The 24,761-nt window shown below is 50.3% G+C and overlaps 1 protein-coding gene across 6 annotated transcripts in view; it reads left to right on the top strand.

Moving 5' to 3' along the window:
- Positions 1-24,761, top strand: part of TRIO (trio Rho guanine nucleotide exchange factor) — a 304,156-nt gene that overhangs the window by 160,158 nt on the left and 119,237 nt on the right. For all 6 annotated transcript variants that reach the window (XM_079791309.1, XM_079791308.1, XM_079791311.1 and 3 more), the window contains exons 11-15: positions 8,968-9,159; positions 15,726-15,895; positions 16,874-17,048; positions 21,801-21,996; positions 22,830-22,996. In XM_079791309.1, the coding sequence (XP_079647435.1) occupies positions 8,968-9,159; positions 15,726-15,895; positions 16,874-17,048; positions 21,801-21,996; positions 22,830-22,996 (900 nt within the window). The remainder of the gene's footprint in view (positions 1-8,967; positions 9,160-15,725; positions 15,896-16,873; positions 17,049-21,800; positions 21,997-22,829; positions 22,997-24,761) is intronic.

Genomic DNA, 24,761 nt, shown 5'->3' with positions numbered 1-24,761 from the left:
TCTGAAATCAATAAAGAAATATATTTTTTTAAAAAAAGAAAAGAAAAAGTGGCAATAAGTAAGTACCTATCAATAATAACCTTAAATATAAATGGATTAAATGCTCCAATCAAAAGACATAGGGTAGCTGAATGGATAAGAAAACACAACAAATACTGGTATATATGCTGTCTGTAAGAGACCCACCTCAGAACAGAAGATTCATACATACTGAAAGTGAAAGTATAGAAAAAGTATTCTATGCAAATGGAAACAAACAAACAAAACAGCTGGTATTGCAATACTTATTTCTGACATCATAGACTTTAAAACAAAGGCTATAACAAAGAGACAAATAAGGTCACTACATAATACTAAAGGGATTGATCCAACAAGAAACATAAACTTATATGCACTCAATATAGGAACACCCAAGTGTGTATGTGTGTGTGTGTGTACACACACACACACACACACACACACACACACACACACTTTTGGTGCACTTTAAGAAAGAGATCAATGGCAATACAGTCATAGTAGGGGACTTTAACACCCCACTGACTTAACTGGATAGATCTTCCAGAAAAAACATCAACAAGGAAACAGCAACCTTAAATGACACACTAGATCTTGATGGATTTAATTACATTTACACAACATTTCATCCCAAAGCTGCAGAATACACATTCTTCTCAAGTGCACATGGAACATTCTCAAAGATAGATCACATGTTAGAACATAAAATAAGTCTTCACAAATTCAAGAAGATTGAAATCATATCAAGCATCTTCTTAGATCACAAGAGCATGAAACACAACCACAATAAAACTTAAAACATTCAAACACCTGGAGGCTAAATAGCATGTTATTAAATAATGAATGCTTTACCAATGAGATCAAGGAAGAAATCAGAAATTACCTGGAAACAAATGAAAATGAACACAAAACAACCAAAATCTGTGGGACACACAGTGAAAGCAGTCCCGAGAGGGAAGTTCAACCTTACTTCAAGAAATAAGAAAAATCTCAGGTAAGCTTTCTAACCCAACAACTAAAATAACTAGAAATAGAACAACAAGAAAAACCCAGAGTAAGTATAAGGAAGGGAATAATAGTCACTCTAGAAGTGGGCGTGCAGACCTGGTACATCACAGAGAGCACCCCTGGACTACTTCCGGCTGGTTCTAGGAGTTGGCTGTGCCTCAAGAGTACACCATCGGGCCTCTGAGGTGAATGCCCTCTACGATGGGAACTAGTCACAAGCATAGTAAGTGGGGAGAGGGCCATAAGACCTGGAAAAGTAAGGGTGGACTTCACTCTAGCCCTTCCACCTTGTTTAATAAAGATGAGGTGGGGATAAGAGGGAGGAGGACAGCATTTTAAGCCAGGAGAGATCTTGGCTGTGAGGGGCTCCATTAGGATCATGGCTTTATTAAGCCCATGTGCAGGAGCTTTAGACAGACGTGGCCTCAGTATTGAATATCATTACACTTGTGTCAGTAGTTTCATTCATTGACAGCTCCCTAGCTTGCCCCAAACAACAAAATGATGTGTCTTGCTTGTGTCTTGCTTTAGCACAGTGAGAATGAGGCCCACTGACGTGGGTTACTACCTTCCCCAGCTTTCCTTCCCTGCCCTCCATATCTTTGACTGCTTTCTGTCAAAACAAATTGTGATGGAAGGGATAAGTTCATATTTTAGATTTATGGGTGTGTGTGTGTTTTGACAGTATGGCCTTTGGAGGCACCTTAAAAATGGAAACAGGTACTTTAGGGCTTAATAAGGAGCTCATTTTATGTTCTGAAGCATAATCAAAAGGTAAAGCAAATTTTGGGTTTAGGGAGAAGAAAGGTCCTCTCAGAGTTAAGTTTGAAGTTGGTTAGCTTGTTTCCTGGAGCTGTGTTTTGAAGGACCCTTGGTAAAATACATTCGAAATTGTTTTTAGTGTAGAGACCTTGAATGAGTAATTGATTTAATAAGTAATATAGTTAGCTTCTTCAAAATAGTGAGTGGTGGCACGATGAAGTAACATAGCAGGTTCAGAAAGGAAGTGGTGAAAGTCTCATGGTTGAATTCCTTTAAGATGTCTAAATATAGGTTTATTTAGAACAATTCTAGTGTTCTGGGAAGGAGGAACCTGAGAGGAACCTCCTCTTTGCTGGGTGGAGAGCCTTGCAGCCAGCCTTCTGCAAGGCACACGCCTTCCCTGCAGGCCTGGATTCGGGCTTTGTTTCCAAGGCAACTGTCGCCACGGCGGGAAGCACTTGCCTCATTCTTGCAAGCAGCTTGGCAGAGCCTGGGCCTCTGCACGAATCTGAAGGCCCAGGCCTTTGTTTGGTACAGTGGTTGTGAGTAGCTATATCCTATTGAATGAGCCTGTGCGAATGAGTTGATGGAGTGTGGCCTACGCAGCCATGTTGCATTTTCATGCAGGAGCTTTAAGAGAGAGATTTAGAATGCTTTCACGTGAGGCTTTTTGCAGATGACTGGCGGAAAGGAAGATGCTCTCTGACAGCCGTCTTCTAAATAGTCGTCTACATTGATGTTCCCTTTTGGATGGAAAAAGCTCTGAACACAAAAGCCAGGAAAACGCAGGAAACTCTGGCTCAAGGGAGACGGTGATGTTGGGGTCACAGATTTCTCTAATACGATTGATTGGTACATCGCTGGCATAGCTTCTTCCCATCGCTGTTCTGTCTGATCTGCTTATTCCTTGGGATTCAGATTACCTTCCAGAGACATGACCTGTCAAGAAGTCATTCTCCATGAAGCCACTTCTATCAGCAGCGTTTTATATGCCCCATGAATTAGCTTGTCTTCCAGGAGAAAGTACTGTGGGCTTTAGAAGGCAGGAACCTTACCTTTCACTCTATATTTCCAGAAGATAAGTATGTGATGCTCTAACTCCCAGGTTCATGCTCTAACTCTCTGGTTCATGCTCTAACTCCCTGGTCCCTGCTCCAACTCCCTGGCTGATGCTCTAACTCCCCAGTCCCTGCTCTAACTCCCAGGTTCATGCTCTAACTCCCAGGTCCCTGCTTTAACTCCCTGGCTGATGCTCTAACTCCCAGGCCAGTCCTGAGCTCACTCAGCTTTTGCCAAGAGGATGCTCTGCAGTCAGCAGGCGGACATACAGAACTCCTCCACATTTTTAGCAGAGCCTAAAGTCAGGCCTTGAAATGCTCATGTTTTTCTCCTGGCCTGTTTTTTCTAAGATCAGGAAAAGCCATCTTTTCCACCAGATTCTTTGGGACGTTAGCTCCCAAGGATGGTAGAGAGGAAGTTCTGGTCTGCCTTTGAAAAGCCCTGTTTCCTGACTCCTAGCAATTATGCAATTATTTTACTTCTTAAGAAAAGAGGAAACCTTTGGGGCCCCCACGCTGGCCTGGCCCTTATCTCCTTAGTCCTCCCCCGCAGTGATTGTTAGTCCCTCAGACGAGGAGCCGGGCCTGGAGAGATGCCCCCAGCGGCAGGACGGCAGGTAGGAGAGAGACTTCTAGGCTCTTCAGACTCTGAAATGGGCTTTCTTTCCTGACACCCCTCCTCTCTAAGTCTAACTGGAAGTGACTACGTTTTCCCTTGTAAGATGAACCCTGGCCTAGGCATTTGTTGTTTGAACAATACTAGCTACACTGATTGACTTGGGTGAGTTACTTCTCTTCTCTGCGCCTCAGTTTCCTCACTTGTGAAATGGGAGTAAAATGGTGCCCACGTCACGTGGCCTGTTTGCTTACTAACGCGTGGAGTCTCTTGGGAAGAGGATCGAGGGTGGTGCTGTTCATGTGAAGAGTGGCCTTGGGTGTCTGAGAGGCCGGGGCGGACCTGGACTCCAGCAGCCCCGTGCTGGGTGCCCCAGGAAGGCCTTGCCCTCAGTGCTGGCTCATTCCTTCAAGTGTGAAATGAGAAGTGGGACTAAGTGAATGCTGGTTAGTGTCCCAGATCACGTGGAATGCACTTGTTCCTTTGGGGCGTTTATTGTTGCGATGCCGTTCCCTGCCAGCAAAGAGGTGGGCAGCTTTCAGAAGCGCAGTGTTTGCCGGTTGGGAGGCACTGTCACTGCAGATCCACCCGAGAAGTAAGCGGCTGTAGTGACATTCAACAAGAAAACAGAGTTCAGCTCCTTAAAATGTGTGTGTGCAGCATAAGCAGGATACACGGAGCCGTGCCTCTGCCTAGCGGACAGAGCGTGGGTCCTGGTTGAGGCCCTCGGGGAAGCGTGGATCTCCATCGCCCTTCATCCCGGAAGTCCCCTCACGGTGCCGCCTCTGGTGATCGCAGAACCCTTGTGGGCAGATCTGGGCAGAGCCTCCGAGGAGCCCTGATGACCTCAGCTGATGTCACTGGGAGAGCCTGCCCTCCCCGAGGCCTCGTCTGGTGGCTGGAGTGTTAGCCCCTCGGAGGAAGGGCTAGGTGTACACACACATTTTAAATAAGCTTTTTTAGACCAGTTTTAGATTTCCGGGAAAACTGTAACAGTGGCATAGAGTGTTCCCATACCCTCTACCCCACCCCCTGGTTTCCTGATTATTACCATCTTTCCTAGTATGGTGAGTTTGTTACAATCAATGACCCACTGTTGATACACTGTTATTAACTCGAGTCCGTACTTTGGTCAGATTTGCTGTTTCCTCCTACCCCAGGACCCACCCAGGACCCCACATTCTGTGTTTTCATGGTGCCTGGGTTCCTGTTGGCTCCCACAGTTTCTGTCATTATTCTTATTGTCGTTGGTAATGGCAGTCATCCTTCCCCCTCATCATCGCCGCATTAGTCTAGTGCTCGTTCATAGACTGACTCCTCCCTCATTCATCAGAAGGCGGGTGGTCTGTGGTCTCTAGCCTGAGGCTCAGGGTCACAAAGTCGGTCCTGGGGCCTCCGATGTGAAAGTCTCCTCCCGACCTCTGCAGCTCCGCGGTGGTGTGATCATCCATCCACACGCAGCTTCGAGGTGATGTGATCATCCACGTGAGCTCTGAGGTAGTGTGATCATCCACGTGAGCTCTGAGGTGGTGTGATCATCCACGTGAGCTCTGAGGTGGTGTGATCATCCACATGCAGCTCTGAGGTGGTGTGATCACCCATGTGTGCTCCGAGGTGGTGTGATCATCCACACGCAGCTTCAAGGTGGTGTGATCATCCACATGCAGCTCCGAGGTGGTGTGATCATCCATGTGATCTCTGAGGTGGTGTGATCACCCATGTGAGCTCCGAGGTGGTGTGATCATCCACACGCAGCTCCGAGGTGGTGTGATCATCCATCCACATGCAGCTCCGAGGTGGTGTGATCATCCATCCACATGCAGCTCCGAGGTGGTGTGATCATCCATCCACATGCAGCTTCGAGGTGGTGTGATCATCCATCCACATGCAGCTCCGAGGTGGTGTGATCATCCACGTGAGCTCCGAGGTGGTGTGATCATCCACGTGAGCTTCAAGGTGGTGTGATCATCCACGTGAGCTTCAAGGTGGTGTGATCATCCATGTGCAGCTCCAAGGTGGTGTGATCATTCATGTGATCTCTGAGGTGGTGTGATCACCCATGTGAGTCCGAGGTGGTGTGATCATCCATGTGCAGCTCCGAGGTGGTGTGATCATCCACACGCAGCTCCGAGGTGGTGTGATCATCCACACGCAGCTCCGAGGTGGTGTGATCATCCAGGTGATCTCTGAGGTGGTGTGATCATCCACGTGCAGCTCCGAGGTGATGTGATCATCCACACGCAGCTCCGAGGTGGTGTGATCATCCACATGCAGCTCCGAGGTGGTGTGATCATCCACGTGCAGCTCCGAGGTGGTGTGATCATCCACGTGAGCTCCGAGGTGGCGTGATCATCCACGTGCAGCTCTGAGGTGTGGTCATCCACATGCACCTCTGAGGTGTGATCATCCACGTGCAGCTCTGAGGTGGCGTGATCATCCACACGCAGCTCCGAGGTGGCGTGATCATCCATATGCAGCTCTGAGGTGTGGTCATCCACAGAGGGCTGCTTCTTGTCACAGCGTGGTTGGCAGGCTGCCAAGCTGCGCCACGGGGACGTGGAGGGCCAGGAAGACTTGCACAGGACATAGGGTGGGCGTTTATAAAACATGCTTTTGTTACAAAGTTCCTTTGAAGTGGGCAGTTTCACTGTTTCTGCTTTATGTAGGAATTATTATAATTTAGCGTCTAAATATGTCACACTGAGTATATATAGAACTCAATATATATAAAGCAGTCCTCTTAAAAGTTCTGCAGTTAAATTGGGAACTGACTGCTTTCAAATTATGTCAAACAATTTGATTGCAAAGAACATGTAAATGTACACAGGCATTCTCCAAGTCTGGCCATAATTAGTCGCTTTTAAGGGATTCTTCAACATCTCTTCCATCTTGTATTCAGAAAGACTCTGAGAGGTCCTTTGTTAACAGGACAGAGTATTGCCACGAGACTTCGGATAGTATTGAAATGGAAAGACCCCTGAAGGTGGTTTCTCAGATGGACGGGGGAGGAGGTGACCGTGGACCCGGCCTTGCAGCAGTGCATGAACTGGGCTCCGCATGGAGGAGCCCAGGTGCTGAACAGCATCAGGGTGGTGTATGCGTGGGCTCGAGTCCCAATTTCACCAGCTGCCCGCCTCGTCCGTGAGCCCATTGGCTCCCTCCGGGCCTCAGTTTCCTCACCCGTAAAAGGCTGTGGTTGGGATTGGACAGGCCGTGCAAGGGGAGCACTCGTTTCTGACGCACAATACGCGACACGGGGATGGTGATGAGAAGAGCAGACGGACATTAGCTGGTTTTTATCGTCCCTGTAGACTCTGTCGGCACCGCATCCCCATGCTCCCACACAGGGATGACTGTCCCATCCCCCCGGCACATCGGGGGCACTTGCTCTGTATGTGTGGGTCAGTGTCACCCTGGAGGCCACCTCACACCCGTCATGCTGTGTATTACATCTGTTTTACATTTTTCACCTTGCAGGAAGTGCAGCATAAAGAACTCACTTTGTGCTTCTTAATTTAAATTCTGCTGGACAACCGCCATTCCACCATCAAAGTCAGGACGTTAACACTGATGCCCGATGGCCGTCCAGCCCTCGCAGCCCACGAGGCTTTCACAGCCGAAGGGGTCAGGGTAGACCTTCCGTTGTCACGTCTGAGGTCCTCGGGCCTGGAGGGTCTTCATTCCCCCTTGACCTTGCGACCTGACCCGTTGGAAGGTTTCAGGCCATTATTTTGGAGAATGCACCTCACTGTGGGTTTGTCCGATGTTTCCTGGTGATTAGATTCTGGTTACTGTGTGTCTTCGTTGGGGCATCACGGAGGGCAGCTGGGTCCCACCCGCTGGGGCACACGATTCTAACTTGTCGGGTGCACCTGGCTCACTCTGACCCCTGGGTTACGGTGTGCGTCTCCTGCCCTCTCCTCTGGACAGCGAGTCTTTCCCCCTTGGTCGTTAGTACGCACTTCGTGGGAGGTGCTCTGATGTTCTGTAGACGCCTGGTCCTCGTCCAGTTTTATTTATGTCAGCGTGGACTCGGCTTCCTCGCACTCAGTGCGTTGCATTGGTTGCTGTTCCTGCTCACCCTCATCTCCTTGAGGAGGCCTCCTCAAGCCAGCTTCTGTGTCCTGTGCACATTGTTCTTGAGGGTTTCCATGCTCTTGGCCCTGTAAAATGTCTCAGGGCCATCCTGTACTGTGTCCACTCCACCCGGGCCCCTGCCGTCGCTCCTCCTTGCTCACAGCGGTTCCTCCAGTTCTCCTCCAGTGCCGTGCAGTTAACTCAGCTTTCCCCTCTCCCATATTTGTCACTCCGTTCCCCACAGTGAGGAACCTGCCTCTCATTATCCTCGGTAGATTAGTGCCCCTGGCCGTAAGCAGCTGGGGTGCTTGGACTCCCACAGGGACACCCTCCCCACACTCGGGGCGCTGCTCACCCTCACTGATGAGTCCGGACCTTGCTCGGCTGTAGAACTAAAATATTGGAGGAGAAGGGTGAAGGGCTCAACCCATTTTTCTTTTTCTTTTAATTTTTTTACTTTTACTGATTTCCGAGAGGAAGGGAGAGGGAGAGAGATAGAAACATCAATGATGAGAGAGAATCATTGATCGGCTGCCTCCTGCACGCCCCCTACTGGGGATCGAACCCTCAACCCAGGCATGTGCCCTTGACTGGAATCGAACCCGGGACCCTTCAGTCCGCAGGCTGACATTCTATCCACTGAGCCAAACCAGCTAGGGCTCAAGCCATTTTTCAAGGGGAGACGCAAGGTTCCCGGGACTTCTCGGAAGTCCTGCACCTGCCCCGACCTCTCCCCGTCCCCTCTCGCCGCTAGTTAACAGTCTCGGGCTCTGGCCTACCTGCTTGTTCGAGGAACACATCTGCAACCTCTGCTTCAGCAAGAATCACCACGGGGGTAGTTTTCAGAGTGTAGACTCCTGTGTTTTCCCCTAACTTCCAACTCTTTTCAACGCTGGCTATTTTGTAGCCATTATAGTTAATACTTCCTTTTTCTGAGAAAATGTGCCAGCAAGTAGAAACATGTGAAAAGGGGCAGCGATGTACTTACGTTTTTGTGGAATGAACCTGTCACTGGCCCTTGGAATGATCATGCGCGCTCTCTCATAGCGAAAGGCACAAAACTGGAACTCTGCTCTGTCACAGCACGAGAGAAGTGAGGCCGCTTGCAGCTCCGTGCCGTCTCCCGGCGGTGCAGGTGCAAGGGCTCAGGGCCCTGGATGAGTCAGGAGACGGCCAGCGATGGCCTGCAGATATCTCTCGCCGCCGGACACGGAAGGGCCGGTCATGAGGTTCGAGGTTTGACTGTCTGAGACAGGACTGGACGAGGCTGCTGATAGGGGTGTAGTGACTGAAGTCAGCTTTTCCGTCGTGTTTCTGTTTGATTCGCGGAAATGATGGGGAGCGGCGCAGACTGACTGCAGTGATGTGGCCCCCCGTTTGGCCAGTGTGTGTTGTTCACCATGTTTCTCTGGCTGTTCTCTCGTGCAGAACACATACACCAATGCGGACAAGTTGCTAGAGGCCGCAGAGCAGCTGGCGCAGACGGGGGAATGTGACCCCGAAGAGATTTATCAGGCCGCCCATCAGCTCGAAGACCGGATCCAGGACTTTGTGCGGCGTGTCGAGCAGCGGAAGATCCTACTGGACATGTCAGTGTCCTTTCACACGCACGTGAAAGAGGTGAGACCCGGGAGGGGGAGGGGAGCCCGGGACTGCGGGGTCTCTGACACGCGCCGTCACATGGGAGTGTGGACCAGAGCTGGGCGGTGGTGATCGCAGCCGGCTCCCTCCAGCTGAGCGGCCAGCGTGAACGGGACCGAGCTGGACTGCCTGCAGGCCTTCCTTGCGGCACAGGCACATGCAGCCTTTGCTGGGGGTGGCCCGTGAGGGGTGGGCGTCTGGGGAGAGGTGTGGATGGGGAGGTGAGTGGAGCTGAAGGAGATCTTTAACTTGGAGAGAGACAGGCGTGCACCGGTTTTTGCATAGACGGCCCACACATTGTGGTCAGAGCTGCTGGGTTTCCCTTCTGTGTTAGCCTGTCATGTGGCTCGAGTCACAGTTGCCTTCTGATTTTATCTGACTGTGTGGCCATTCTCAGATACTAATAAAAGTGAACTTTACGGAACACTGACTGTACCAGACATCAGCGTTAATTAAGGCCATCTCAGCTTTGGTGATGTCTGCTCAGTGTTAGCTCTGCAATTCGCAATTCTTTTTAAGACTCACACCTGGGAAAAGGTTGGTGCCTGTAACTCTTGTCCCAGACCAGGCATTCCGGTCCTGTGTGTGGAGATCTCTGGGCTCTTTACTCTCTCACCCCCAGAGGACAGAACACAGAATACTACTTGTTTCTGGGGAGAGAGAAGAGGAAATGTTTCCACGGAGATGGCAGATATTTTATGCCTGGAGGCTGCATGCGGAAAGTGGTTGATGGAGGCGTCCGCCTCAATTTCACCCTTAAACTCGGGTTTGGGAACATTCTGGGGACCCCTTTCTCCCTCTGTATTTTTCTCTCTGAAAGGAATTCATGAGATGCTTAACCTCCTCTTAGAAGAGGAAGACTGGTGCTCTGCCTTTTCAAAAAAATGTTTTTAAAACAGTATTTAACAGAACTGTTGATTAGTCTCACACAACTTTGGATTTTATTTTAGGAGAACTTTTATTCTCCTGCATTTGTTTTCCACCTCTCGATCTCTGTAGTCCCTTTAGTATTATTTGCAGCGTTTTATTCACATCAGTTCTAATTATAATATTCCCATGATGAATTTGTTACCTGTCCTCCTCTCCTTTCCAATGCATTTTCCACTGCTCATTCCTTCACTCTCTCGCTCATTCATCCCAGAGTGTCTCCTGAGCCTCTGTAATGTTCAGGAGGTTGTGCACAAGGGAATGACAGTGGAAAACATACTTCTGTGTCACATATTTCAGACGATGGTTTGTTTCTCTTGGTGGATGTTAAGTGCCTTGAAGACCAGAACTGTCTCACTTACCTTTGTACCCACAGCTGGCCTCCGTGCCAGGCTTAGCAGAGCTCAGTCGCTGGAAAGAATAATGTCTATTTCTAGCTCATGTTCTGAGATTTAATGATAGAGGGACATGTTTCCATTTTCAAATATAGCAAAAGCACAATTATCTTCATCCATTTGTACTCATTCAACTTCTTTCTCAGAATTGGGTCCGGAGTTAATGAATAATTACCTGGGAAATGTGTGGGTTGTTTGAGGCCACCAGGTGGTCACGGTGAGATCCTGGCCAGGGCTTGTCTCTGGGATTGACTCGGGGCCCTGCGTGGGGCTTTGTTCATTGACTCCCAGAAGCCGGGGTTCCCCAGGGAAGGTCGTTCTCTTTTGGATCGGCCGCGATTCTTGCTGGGTTTCAGGAAAGGAGGCTTGGGTTCTGCTTCTGCAGACTTACACTCTGAACCGGGCCCAGGCTTTGTCTGGGGTAATGCCTGGGAGAGACCCTTCCATTTTGTTCAGGAGTCGAAAAGAAAGCCCCCAGCCACCTGGGGATTTTGTTGTCTGGCGTGCCAGCCTGGCTCCGGTTTTATGCCTCCCACTTAGGCACGCAGACGTCTTTCTTTATGCCCAGCCAGTGCTCACTCTCCCTGGACCTTGCACCGTGGTCGGAGGAGGGTTACTAGGAAGCGGGGCTCTCATCACTCCTTGGGGTGCAGAGCACTGGGAGCGGCCTCCTGTCCCGTCCTCACCCAGTTTGCTCCTGGCTTCTCCCCCTTTCTCCTCTCATGCATGTTTGCATTGGTATTATCGCATGGCGCTGACTTCGACTTGCCCAGCCCATGCATCCTTCATAAACTCCCTTTCATCATATTAAGGGACCTTTTATCACCCATCCAGAAGCACTGAGCTCTGTGCTGACCCAGAATGCCCGGGACCGCTGAGCCCTCACCCCTCCGGTCAGGGCAGCGGGCGTGTGCACCAGGAGTGCGTTGGCAGTTTCAGGCCGAAGACGGTGCTGTGCTGCTCATGGCTGAGCAGTTCCCCTTGATTTCTGCTCCCATACCTGAAACTGGATCCCATTCTAAGTTCGGAGTGGTGCCTTCTGACATTCCACCTGCCAGTTGCCATTGAAACTACCTACTTCTGCTCCTGGCTCGCAGCTGGGAGCTGTGGCTTTTGTACTTCCCACACCACCTTACGAATGATCATCTTAGTGATAGACAAGAGGAGATGCCAAGAGCAGTAGCTTCTGTTTATAAACTGCTTGTAGTAATTGACTCTCAAACTGGCTTTGCCAGTTAGGGAAGACATATATGGTAACATGAGCCCATTTCATAGATGAGAAAACTGAGGGTAGAGAGCTCCAAAGGATTTCTCAAGGCCACCCACAGCCTGTGTGTTGTGAGCAGGTTTGTAGCCTGTGTAAGACTGTGCACTGGAGAGTGGTTGCCCCTAGAGCCAACGCCAAATCTCGGTCCCAATTCTACCACCCACAGAATCAGCTGGAAGCTCAGTCCTTCCCTGGGATTCGCCACTCCCCCCCAATGAGTTCCTCTAGGAGTCCTCTCTGGTGGGGTCTCCCCTCCCCAGTTAGTGAGGAAGGGGCTTTTTTGGGGGGTTTCTCCCAGCAGAGCGAGGTTCCTCCTTTAGGCTCCACCCAGCACCGTTTGTGGGAAGGGCATAACTGGGTCAGATTCAGGCAGACAAGGACCCAGTTTTTATCACAGTTTTCTCCCCAGAACGCCCTGTGTCTCCCTAGCCCAGCCTTCTCTGTGGTCCTGGTCCCCGGCCCAGGCCTGTGCACACCTGCAGCCACTTGTGGGCTGGGTTCAAGTTCTCTTCCATGAAGTGGGCCTGGCTACAGCTCAGAGGCCTCTAGGGGGCAGCGTTGCCTGAGTCTGGCTGCCTGAGGAGCCGAGGCTGTGGGCACAGTTCTCTTCCTCATAGAGTCCACGCCGCTGAGAACTTGGTTAGAAGGAAACTCTTGCTGCCAAGCAGAGATTTATCTTTTATTGTAAATTAACAGCTAGCACAGAAGTTCAGGTTTCTTTTCTTCACATTCAGGTCGTTTTGGGTAAAAATTTATCAGGCCTCCGGGAGACCTTTTCTCATTGCTATGTGCAGAGGTTATTTTAGGAGGCAGAGGTACCATTTTCAAAGCTTTAAACAATAGGCTTTGCCTGGATCCTGTTGCATTACGAATGCATCAGTTCATTTAAAATTGACATCAGAAGGACTTTTCTCTGAGACTTTGTTGAATGAGAATATTTCTGTTGGACCAGTCAGAAACATTCTAAAGGGGAAAGGACCTTTGGGCAATTGAACATCATGGATTTAGAGGTAACCTCGCCCCTCCTACCTCGGATTCCCCTCTTCACCTGCCCGATCCCAGCACGGTCCCTGCGGGCTCCTGCACAGCTGCGCTCTACTGGGCGGGCACGTTCCACCGTGGACATGTGTTGAAATGTCCAGGATGTGGAGGGAATAAGCTAGTTCCTTAAACAAGGTTACCAGGAGGGAAGGAAAAGGCCTCACGCCTGGCACGTCCCCTGGGAGCCAGGGGAAGTGATGTCTATAGAAGCCCAGACATCCCAGCAGCTGTCCTCACGCCGTCCTATTTTTAGGTGTGAAAGATTAAAGTGTTGGATGGTGGTAAGTTGACCAGACTGTGACATATTTTGAATAATTGGCAGGAACCTGGATACGTTTTGAAAAATATCTAGAGAAAAAAGGCTTTTAAAACATTATGAGTCTTACTATTAGAACTTTCCTTGCAAGAACAAAACTCATAGTGGTGGTTAACATTTACTTACCTCTTCACTCCGGGTACATGACCCTACCTAACCTTCCCCGTGGCCTGTGAGACAGGCATTATTACCAGGCCCGTCTTATAGAAGAATAAGCTGACACCTGGATCCAGGTAAGGAACGGACCCGCGGTCACACCGTAGGAAACGTTAAGTCAGGATTTGAACTCCAGCAGTCTGACCTCAGAACCCATGCTCCTCACTGTTATTCCAGGTTCCCTCTCCTGAGAAGGGTGTCGGTTTAATTACTTGGGGATAAAAGACGACCTCGTCTGTGGTGGCCGTGGCATCATGGGAGCAGAGCGTGCCTCAAGAGGGGTTTGCACCCCTCTCCTCTTCACAGTGTGTAGAAGCAAGACTTGTTCAACTGGTTCTGTCCTTAAATGGCACTTAATGGTAGTCGTGTGCAATGGGAGTATTTGCTGGAGAAGAGGAATTCTGCAGACACCTCCACCCGCCCCGCATCCTGTCCCACAGGCGGGGTCACACTGGGTCAGCGACGAGACCTGACCCAGCTGTTTGAATGGGGGAGGGGACTTGGGACAGCTGTGTGGGAGGGTGTGTCTCATCCGGGACCTGCAGACTCCTACCAGCTGTCTTAATTAATGTTGCTTTGCTGATACTGCCGTGTTCTTCTAGTGGGCTTTTAAAAACTTGCATTTCTGTGTGTCTGCTCAACGAATTTCATTTCTACTAATGTTATGAGATGCTAGCTTTTAAAAGCACAGTGTCACTAAAACTAGAGGCTGCAATGGCTGCAGCGTGTGGTCTGATGTGCCCGCCAGACCCTCCTCCTGTGGTGCAGTCAGTATTCGGGGTAGCGTTGGCTCCTTTACCTTCCTTCTCGTCGATACTAATGTTAGATCACGTGAGAGAAGAGCGCTCTTTTTTGGATGTACATTTGCTTAAATCATTCAACTCCCCTGGATGAGCATAGCATGCTGAGGGAGCGCTATTCCTAAAGACTCAGCAGCTTACTGCGCTGGCTCCCTCCATCCATTCCCTAAGAGCCTCCATTGTCTGCCATCACTCAGCTGCGGGGGCTGTCTCAGGCCGGTGGCTCAGGGCCCTCTGTCCCTGGGCTCCCCCACAGTGACGGGGTTGGGCGGCGGCCTTAGGCAGCACGCGGATTAAGGTGGAACACAGTTGAGATTTTGAAAGAAGGGAGTGAAGTAAGTGGTTTGTTGTTGTTTTTCTTTTTTGGCAGAAGAAAAACAGTTGCAAAGGTCTACTTTTTCATCAGTGTCCATCCTAGGACAGTGTCCTTTCTTGCTATTCGAGGGTGGGAGGGCGTGACGTCCAGGGCTGCCGAAAAGGCGCTCTCTGCTGGGAGCCCGTGAATTTAAGAGATGCTTTAACAAAGCGTTGGCTCCAGACATAAGAGGCCACTGTGTTTCCTTGCTACACCAAGGACCCTCAGTGTGTCACCGTCCTCAAGAAATCACTACGACGGCCAGAAATGGGGGGTGCGGTGGGGTGCGGGAGTGCATTTCTCAGAGAAACACGTGCAGTTCACTGCATGTCATACCTCAGCAAAGCCGTTCCAAAGGAAGCGTTTGGAAACAAGAAGCCCAGTGCACACACTTGCTTTGGCAAGTGCACCTGTGCTGCTTCAGCCCCCAAGGCCGGCGTGCGGCTGGGCAGTGTGTCCCGTAGCTCAGGCAGCCGCTGTCACCCACACGTGTAAGGCAGGTGCTGGAGGTGATTCTCGCAGCCCTGGGGAAGCAGGGAGCATTTTCTCCTCTCACAAACCATCTCCACGCCCAGGGCTCATTGGGCTTAATTAACTGTCTTTCCGGCTCACTGAGCGGCTCCCCGAGACCTGGAGCGGCTCCCGGAAGCGGGCGGAGTGCTCTGCTCCCACCAAAGCCAGAGGTCTTACCCGCCCCGGTCCCGACGCAGTGTTCGTGGTGGTGGCAGTGAGGGTTTGCAAGGGGTTTCGGGATGCCCACTCCTTCGTGGAAGGACTGATCGTGACCTTGGCCTGGCTGGGCATGGTACCTAGCCGTGCCACACCCCGTCTCCTGCCAGGCCTGGGGATGCATTATCCCACCACGCTCGGCGCTTCCTTCTTTTCTGAGGGCTGCAAAGCACCCATGTCTGTGCAGCGGTTTAATAATTAACACGGACTGCAGTGCCCTTGCTGACAGTAAAGTAAAAGCCATCCGGGATGCGTGAGAGAAGGCTGTCAGGTGTGGCAGGTGTTGGAGGGGTCCTTTCTGATTTCTGTTGCACCCAGGGTGAGCCTGGGCAGGCTGGGAAGAGCCACTTCCCGCCCTGTCTTTCTCTTCTGTGGCCGTCCCCTTCGGCTCTCTGCCTGTTCGCTTTCTCACCTCGCAGCGTTCACGTGCTGCGTTTTTATGCCTCTTTTCTGCTGGCTGCTGGACTGTTTGGGGCAGGCTGCCCACTGCCCTCCAGCCCCTCGCTGTCGCGCACGGGCCCGCCCTGGCAGTGACGCCGGCCTCCCTGTCTCCCTCCAGCTGTGGACATGGCTGGAGGAGCTGCAGAAGGAGCTGCTGGACGACGTGTACGCCGAGTCGGTGGAGGCCGTGCAGGACCTCATCAAGCGGTTCGGCCAGCAGCAGCAGACGACCCTGCAAGTGACCGTCAACGTGATCAAGGAAGGGGAGGACCTCATCCAGCAGCTGAGGTGGGCCCGCCCCCTCCCGCCTGAGCACAGGCCCTTTGAAACCCTGCCAGCGTTTCCCCTTCCCCTCACTTTTGGGAACAATTGCCCATAATTCTCTGTCCAACGGGGTAGAGAACAAATAACGTCTGTGAGTGTAAGGCAGAGTAGCATCTTCTTTTCTCTTTTCTCTTTCCCCCTTACGTTTTTTTTTTCTGTAAGTTTTCTCATTACAGCATTGACTAATAAACCTTCCCAGAATTCAGCTTTTATTAATATTCCTTCTTAATACTTACTTAGTAATTATTGAAATTTTACTTAAACCTCCTAGGACCGTATCCTTCAGGCCCCGGGTGACCTGTCCCTCTAGAATGTGGTGGGGTGTCCCCTTCTCAAAGTTGAGGCCCAGGCAGGCCCGGCCCGGGTGACACCTGCCCCTCAGGGGCCCCTGCTGGCAGGAAGTCGGGGACCATGCTGGGACTGGAAGCATCGCAGGGACCGTTTACATAAATAAAGTCTCCCAACTGCCCCTCAGAGGCCAGTGTATTGAATTGTTGGTGATAACTTTACCTGATGTTCGCTCTGTGAAGTCAGGCAAACGTTGCTCGATAGAGGCTTCACTGATGCATTAAAGTTTAACCCCTCATGACTAACATAACCACCGTTCACGGTAAACAGGTATCATCTATTCTGTCTACTTAAGGAGGAAATGGCTGGAGTGATACCTGCTGAATGGCCGTACGAGATCATTAGATTCTGTGAGAGCGACTGAGAGGCGGGAGAGGCTCCGTGCCCCTCGGGTCTGGACGCTGCTCCAGGAGGAAGCCGCTGTTGTTCTGCGGGAGGGGCGGCCGTCCTTTCTGAGACAGGCAGCCCGCTTCCTGCCGCTCTCTTCCCCCCGGGTCCCGAGCCGCCGGATCTGGGATCTGACAATGTGCGACTTGCTCCTCCAATTCCTGTTTGTCTCTTTGAAATCCCGTTTCCCTCTCTGCTCCCTCCCAGGGACTCGGCCATCTCCAACAACAAGACCCCCCACAACAGCTCCATCAGCCACATCGAGACGGTGCTGCAGCAGCTGGACGAGGCGCAGGCCCAGATGGAGGAGCTGTTCCAGGAGCGCAAGATCAAGCTGGACCTCTTCCTGCAGCTGCGCATCTTCGAGAGGGACGCCATCGACGTGAGTGCCCGCCCGCCCCGCCCTGTGTCCTTCCCTGGGCCTGGGCCTCTGCCAGGAGGAGAGAGGAAGGGAACTGGGGGCTGGGACTCCGCTCCTCTGTCTGAAGTGGGAGCTGGTGGAGGCGGCGGGCACAGCAGGGCCCGCGTTGCACACAGGACAGAGCAAGGCCAGTGTGGAGGGGTGAGGGCAGAGCTGCTGGGACAGGTCCCTCTGGCCCTCTTGGGTTCTCATCCACTGGGTCCCATGCAGCTCTCCCTGACCTGGAAGCAGGGGCACAAGCTCAAGGCAGGGGTCCTCCCTCCTTCCCTTCCCCTCCCCCTTCTGCTCTGTCCGAGACTGGGAACCCGCTGGGCCTGCGGTGAGAGCATCTTAGGGATTTCCCCCCACAGAAGGGTTCTCTGATGGTCTGTCATTCTTACTTAACATCCGACTTTGACTCCTTATGTGTGACCGGGAGAAAGAAGTTCAGGTTTCTTTCCTTTTTTTTCACCAGAAGGAGGTGGTTCTCCATTCTGTGCCCGGGAAGGGCTTTTGTTTGAACTTGGTGAAGTGCAGGCAGAAGGAAGTGCGATTGGATGACTCTGCGTGTGTCTGTGAAACGTGATGAAAGGAACCGAAGCTCACCTCAGCGGGGAGGGCGGTTTCCAGGGGCTGGTGGTAGTGACGGCCACCCGGGAGGTCCCCAGACCGCCCCCCAGGATGCATGGAGGAGGCTCTCCCCATATCGGTCACTTGTCCTGGGTTAGAGCAGTGCTGTGAGAGCACGTGGGCCCAGACCACAGGGCTGCCAAAGGCAGGGGGAGGCAGGCCTTGGTGTGGACCCCAAGTGCTGCCAAAGGCAGGGGGAGGCAGGCCTTGGTGTGGACCCCAAGTGCTGCCAAAGGCAGGGGGAGGCAGGCCTTGGTGTGGACCCCAGTGCTGCCAAAGGCAGGGGGAGGCCGGGCTCAGTGTCGACTGCCGTGCTTACCTTCGCCTGAAGTGGGCCTTCTGTGCTGCCCTAGGCCTGTCTGTGGGCCCTGCTCTGAGGGGCGTGTGGTGCAGGGGCCAGGCTAGGCCCTGGGCAGGCCTTTTGTGGGGCCCGTTGGTTGGCTGCTTGTCTGAACTTCCATCAATGGTTTCCTAAAAGGAAAACCTCCTTGGCCATGTTCATTATCATCATCTGTTAATGACAAGAAAGGTATTGAACCCTACACACATCCCTGAAAAAACAACAACCTGCTCTCCTGAGTCTTAAATCCACTCGGAGCCACGTGGTTTGGAGCCACGTGAAGAAAGGCGCCTGGCCTCAGCGGCCAGGCCTGCCCTGCCAGCCTGCAGCCTGTGCGGGCAGGACCCCGCAGGCAGCCTGCTTTCCTCTCTGACCTCTGCTTTAGAGGAATCGCTTTTGTAAATGTGGCTGCTTATTAAATAGTTTCAGTTAAAGCAACACGAAGCGGTCAGAAGTATTATTTGAAGTTTCTCCTTCCAGGACCTTTGGCTATTTGGGGGGCAAATTGGCTTCACTTGTCTTAATGATGATACTTTAAAGGGGGAAATAATTCATTGTATTTCTACTCTCACTGAACCAGTGTTTTAAATGGAGGTCGGAACCCCAAACGATTTCCCCCACTGAAGCCCGGAGTTCCGAGTGGCTCAGTGAGGCCAGGCTGGGGCCGGGCGGTGATGCCTGAGCCCGGGAAACGGGGCCTGCCGTGCAGTCACGGTGCGAGGACACAGTTTAACATCGTTCAGCACGTCGGGGCCTTAGAACCGTCTTTCTCTCGAATGATCCTGAAACGTAAGATCCGAGCAGTTTAGGTTTCAGCTGGGATTTTCTCTCTGATCTGGGAAAATGCCTCATCTGACTACCCATAGGAAGCATGCAGTTATATTGTTGGTGGAAATTCATCTGTTACTTGGTTAATTTTTTTAAACCCCCCATATCGCCCTAGCTGGTTTGGCTCAATGGATAGAGTGTCAGCCTGCAGACTGAAGGGTCCCAGGTTCGATTCCGGCCAAGGGCACATGCCTGGGTTGTAGGCTTGATCCCCGGTAGAGGAGGCGTGTAGGAGGCAGCCAATCAATGATTCTCTCTCATCATTGATGTTTCTATCTCTCTCTCCCTCTCCCTTCCTCTCTGAAATCAATAAAATATATTTTTAAATCCCCCATATCCCTGTATTTCAGTTGGAGTAGCATTTCCATCTCTGAAAAGTGGATGGAGATTTTCTCTGCCTTAGACTACTGCGATTTCAGCTTCCAGGTGTACAAGTAAAATCTGCTCTATTGCTTGAAAAACAAAATAATTACTGTAGTATCCTGTGACAGGTTAGGTACGGGAAACAGTCATCATTACACTATATGTGTGTTTAGGAAGAAAAATTTAGACTTAATAAAAATTCTGCGATACATTTTAAAAAGTTGTTTCAAAGCTATTTCTCCAAAGAATTCATATTCAAAAATGACTTCCACTTTCATCAGCTTTGTTTTTGGCACAGATTTATTTGCTTGGCTCGGATGGTTAACCAGCTAGAATGCTGAACTGCGGGTGGGATTTTCCTGATGATCCTTTGATCACGGTCATGCCAGGGTCTCTATGCCAGGCGAGCGTTTTCAGAGCCGCTGGTCTGCGCACATTGATCGGTGTTTATCGCCCGTTGCTTGATGCCGCCTGAGCCTGATGGTGTCTCCTCCGTGAGGCCAGTCCCGAGTCTGTCTCACCGCACACCGTGTCTTCTCCCTCAGCGCCAGAAAACAAACACTAAGAAAGAATCCCCTTAGAGGAGAGATGAAGGTTAAAGATATGGTCAACTTTTTCCTTCATAACAATATTTTCCCCCAGTGGCTTTTTGGTTTATGTCTACTTTGGCATTGTTTAAATTTATTGATTTATTAATAAGTATAACTTAATAGGTTAATATACATATTGTATACGGACCTCTGTAATAAAATAATAAATCGAGAAGACTTGTGCAAGGAGTTTGGGGAAGCCGTAAATTTTTTATTACTTCCCATCTCCTAGCCGGAGTCGGTGTACACTCTCCCGTTCACAGATTTCCAAACTAATTCACTTACTGCTCATGTGGAGAAAGCGAATTAGGGTCGATGGGAGATGTGTTTCCATTGAAGTGTATTGTATGATATTCTTCCACAAGAAGATTTTTCCTCCCTTTTGGATTTTATCATTTTACTCTTAATTTCTAAAAAGTATATAATGAAAGTTTTATACGAAGGTGGTGAGGACAGTATGGTGAACTGCCTGTCCCCGGATCCAACGTGACCCTTGCCCTCCTTCAGTCCCTTTTTTGTTTTGTGCTGTAGCATTTTAGAGAAAAAGGTTGTCGGCGTGTCATTTCACTCCTACAGACTTCCCTAAAAAATGAGGCCATTTTCTTCCATGACCACAACTCACTAATCACCTCAGCAGTCACCCTGGTTGTCTTCTCCTGCCCGGCGGTACCTCAGTTAGGGCTGCACGGGGTCTGCTCCTGCCCTAGCCGCTCCGTCTGTTCATCTACAGTGGTCTCTCTGTCCGCCCTTTCTGCCTCCACGCCCCCACTTGTCAAAATAACTTCATCCGTTGTCAGGTCCCACATTCTGCATTTGCTCACTTGATTTCTTCCAAGTTGTGCACCTGTTTTTCTTTCCCCGGTACTTCCTGTACACACAGCAGTTAGAGGTGAAGACCTAATTGGAATCGGGGTCTGTGTCTGTGCAAGAATGCTGCAGAGGTGGCACACCACAGCTCCTCCTGCCGGAGGGCTTGTCCCTCTGGCCCGCCTTCGGGGAAGCTACGGTGGGTCTGTGGGTTTAGGAGGCGGCAGCCCGATCCTTCCATTGTTCGTTCCCCATCAGCCTTCCTCGTGGCTTACTATGCAGTGATGATCATTACCCAGTTTACTAGAATCTAAAAGGCTTACTATGCAGTGATGATCATTACCCAGTTTACTAGAATCTAAAAAATCCTATATAATAAAACCCTAATATGCAAATCGACCAAACGGTGGAATGACCAGTCCCTATGGGAATGACCAGTCCATAGGGAATGACCAGTCCCTATGACGCACACTGACCACCAGGAGACAGACGCTCAATGCAGGAGCTGCTCCCTGGTGGTCAGTGCGTTCCCACAGGGGAGCTCTGCTCGGCCAGAAGCCGGGCTCACAGCTGGCGAGCACAGCGGTGGTGGCAAGAACCTCTCCCGCCTCCACTGCAGCACTAAGGACCCCTTGGGGGATGTCCGACTGCAAGAAGGCGCAGGTCAGGCTGAGGGAACACCCTCCCCCCCACCCCCCAGTGCACAAATGTCGTGCACCGGGCCTCTAGTAATTAGAATAAAATGTTCTGATTTTAGTATGCTTTCTACATTTAATAGCTAGATTTATCCAGAAAGGGGAACTTTCCTTCATTATATGCTTACATAATTTTCTACGATAGTTCACAGTTTTTAGGCTAAAGATTAGTTCCCTGACTACCTCTAATCGGAACCAAAGAGCTTTTCATTTAATTTTTGGCTTTTAGCTCTTCTTCTTAAACATCACTAGGAACTCATGGATTTTTGTGTATTTTATATATTCTACTCAATGGTGGTCATTTTTATATTTGTTTGGTGTCTAATTGTCCCATCATTGGGCAGTGGGCGCCCCTTCAGTTGGCCTTTGTGTCCTTCTGACACGATCCCATGGCCTCTTCCTTCCTTACCGGGCACGGAAGCTATTGCAACAGATACTTATTTTTAAGTCTTTATCCTAAAGAGAGACTTTCCTCTGTCAGATCATCTCAGACCTTGAGTCTTGGAACGATGAGCTTTCTCAGCAAATGAATGACTTTGACACGGAAGACCTCACAATAGCGGAACAGCGCCTCCAGCACCACGCGGACAAAGCCCTGACCATGAACAACCTGACCTTCGATGTCATCCACCAAGGGCAGGACCTCCTGCAGTACGTCAATGAAGTGCAGGCCTCCGGTAAGGAGTGCGCTCCCCTCTGCGTCCGCGGTGGGCTCCTCGTGTCCCCGGGGAGCTCATCCAGGTTATCGCAGTGTGATGCCTGCAGGGTTCAGGTCGCCCCTATGGTAGAGATATTATAGATGCTCTTTAAAAGAAAACATTCTGCTTCCTCCCCCCCCCCCCCCCACACACACACACACACATAATATGATCACATTTAACATTACGGTCAGTGCAGTTACCCTTAATATTCTTAGATGTTATTATAAGTAGCATGAACTTTAATTTTGTAAATGATCTGTTGTAGCTCTCTGAGTGAAATGTAAATCCCTACAAAATATTTCCCATTCTTTATACTTTTTAAATTTATACTTTACCAGCAGATGGCACTATGGTCTCAAAAATGTAGAGAGAAGACGGCTATGAAAAAAACTTAGCAACAACCTGAATATGCCATTACTCCTTTTACACAAATCATATTCTTAAATGCTTCCTGAAATGTAAACTAGATGTACAGCAGGTAACAACAAAAACAAGCCAAAGTTCTCATTTATAAAGGGTGTCACATTTTCACGGTTATTGTAGGAGAGGCGGACTGATAGGAGACAGGCTCAGTGTGGTGGGCGGGACATTATTACTTTGGCTTGAACACGTCAGGTACGTTCTCTGGGACACCACATGCTGCCAGGCAGGTGTCACACTGCCCTGCGCTGGGCCCTCCCTGCACGTGGCCTTCAGCGTGACGGCCCGGCCCCCGCTGGGAGGTGATTCACACAGATAGACCTGCGTGCAACCTTAAGAACAAGTTGAAATGCGAGTTGAATTCTAGGGTCTCCCTCTGGTGTCTGCAGGCGTGGAGCTGCTTTGTGATAGAGACGTGGACATGGCCACGCGGGTCCAGGACTTGTTGGAGTTTCTTCACGAAAAGCAGCAGGAGCTGGACTTGGCTGCAGAGCAGCATCGGAAGCACCTGGAGCAGTGTGTGCAGCTGCGCCACCTGCAGGCGGAGGTGAAGCAGGTAAGCACGTGCTGGCCCAGAGCCAGTGACAGGCACATGGAGGGGGGCTGTAATTCGGACCTGGACGCCTTGGAACCGTGGGCCCTGGTCAGCACAGCTGCCCTGGTGCATAACCTGACACCCACCCTAATGCAGCCACATCGAGCGTAGAAATTGAGCCACTGCCTGGACAGCTGTGTGTTCGCGCTGTGGTGGGAAAGGCTTGGCTGCCCAGCCGGTACCACACTCCAGAGGAACATCCATGTCGCTTGTTTTGTTATTGCTATTCTCTTGCTGAAAATCCTGTACGCTTTGCTTCCTGGTCTAAATGACCATGTGGTTTTACTGCCAAATACACTGTTATGAGTCCAGACTGGACCACAGCTGTGTATGGGTCGAGTTCTCTTGTATCGTCTATACGGCCACATCCTGGATACATGGCAAAATAAAATGGGACATTTAGAAGAGATTGCTCTGTGGCTCCGTGCCAGTGGGATTCAATGCATGCATATATTCAGCCTATAGGTGGCGTTTTATCTCATGAGAAGGGATGCTGGCTTGATGCAGGGACAGTGTGGCTTGCTGGTAGATGCACAGAAAAGCACGTGTTAGTTTGATCCGAGGGGATTTAAGGTGCCTCTAGACCAGGGGTGGGGAGTATCCAGCCCACGAGCCGTATGAGGCCCACGAAATCATTTGGTCTGTTCCCGCCAAGGCGTTAGGGGTGAGTTAATTAAATGTTTGACCAAATATAGAGGCCAAATTTTAAGTTGATAATATTGTATGGCCCGCGAATGATGTTATAAATCTCCACATGGCCCTTGGCAGAGAAAAGGTTCCCAACCCCTGCTCTAGACCATGAGCAAGCTGTGGTGCACAAGAGGGCAGCACTCGCATTAAAGCAGACGTATTATTAAACAGAAGTCTTCAAAAGAGCACCTGTTGTAATGAGATAAAGTATGTAAACTGTCTTTTAAAGACCAGTTAATGAAGTGCTCCTTCTGGCCAAACATAAAACAATTCCCCTAAAAAATACAGGGATAGACTGACATATTCTTTAGGAATTGCATTTGCCTAACGAGTAACAGAGTCCAAAACCACATAACAAGTAAGAGGTTGCCCGTGTTGTATTGAGATCTTGGTGGTAGGTGGCCCTTTGCTCATGGTCCAAATGGTGTTGTAGCCCCAACCGTCACCTCCACAGTCCAGGCATCAGGAAGGGAAAATGTAACAAGAAAGGGGCAAAACATGTACCAGAAAAATATTTTTACAAAATCCCCCAGAGGCGACTGCTTTGACCTCAATGGCTAGAATGATGTCATCTCTGTAACCAAGCTGTCACAGGGCTGAGAGGTGGTTTTATTTTAAGCTGTCCCCAAAAGTTGGGGTTTTCTGAGTAAAGGAGACAAGGAAAATAGGTATCAGGTAGGAATGAGCTGTCTCTGCCACAAATAACTACCCGGAGAGAGCGTCCACAGCCGCTGGCTTCCGCTGTCACAGGTGGCTCTCCTCGTGTGTGAAGTTGAGGAGCCCATGGTTTGCCTCTGAGCATAGAGTACAGCTTTGTTCATACTTCAGTTATTGTGCCACTTAATACTGATGCTAAAATGGAAAATTTTATTACTGGTATGAAATAGTTCCCTTACCAAGCAGTTTGCCAATTTTGCATTTTCATTAGGACTGAAAGAACGAGGGGGAAAAAAAAAAAAAATATATATATATATATATATATATATATATATATATTTATTTATTTATTTATTTTTAATTAGCAGAGAATTCTTTG

This window comes from Cnephaeus nilssonii, assembly GCF_951640355.1.
Source record: "Cnephaeus nilssonii genome assembly, chromosome: 2".
Lineage (NCBI taxonomy): Eukaryota > Metazoa > Chordata > Mammalia > Chiroptera > Vespertilionidae > Cnephaeus > Cnephaeus nilssonii.
This window is presented reverse-complemented; position numbering and strand designations above follow the sequence as displayed.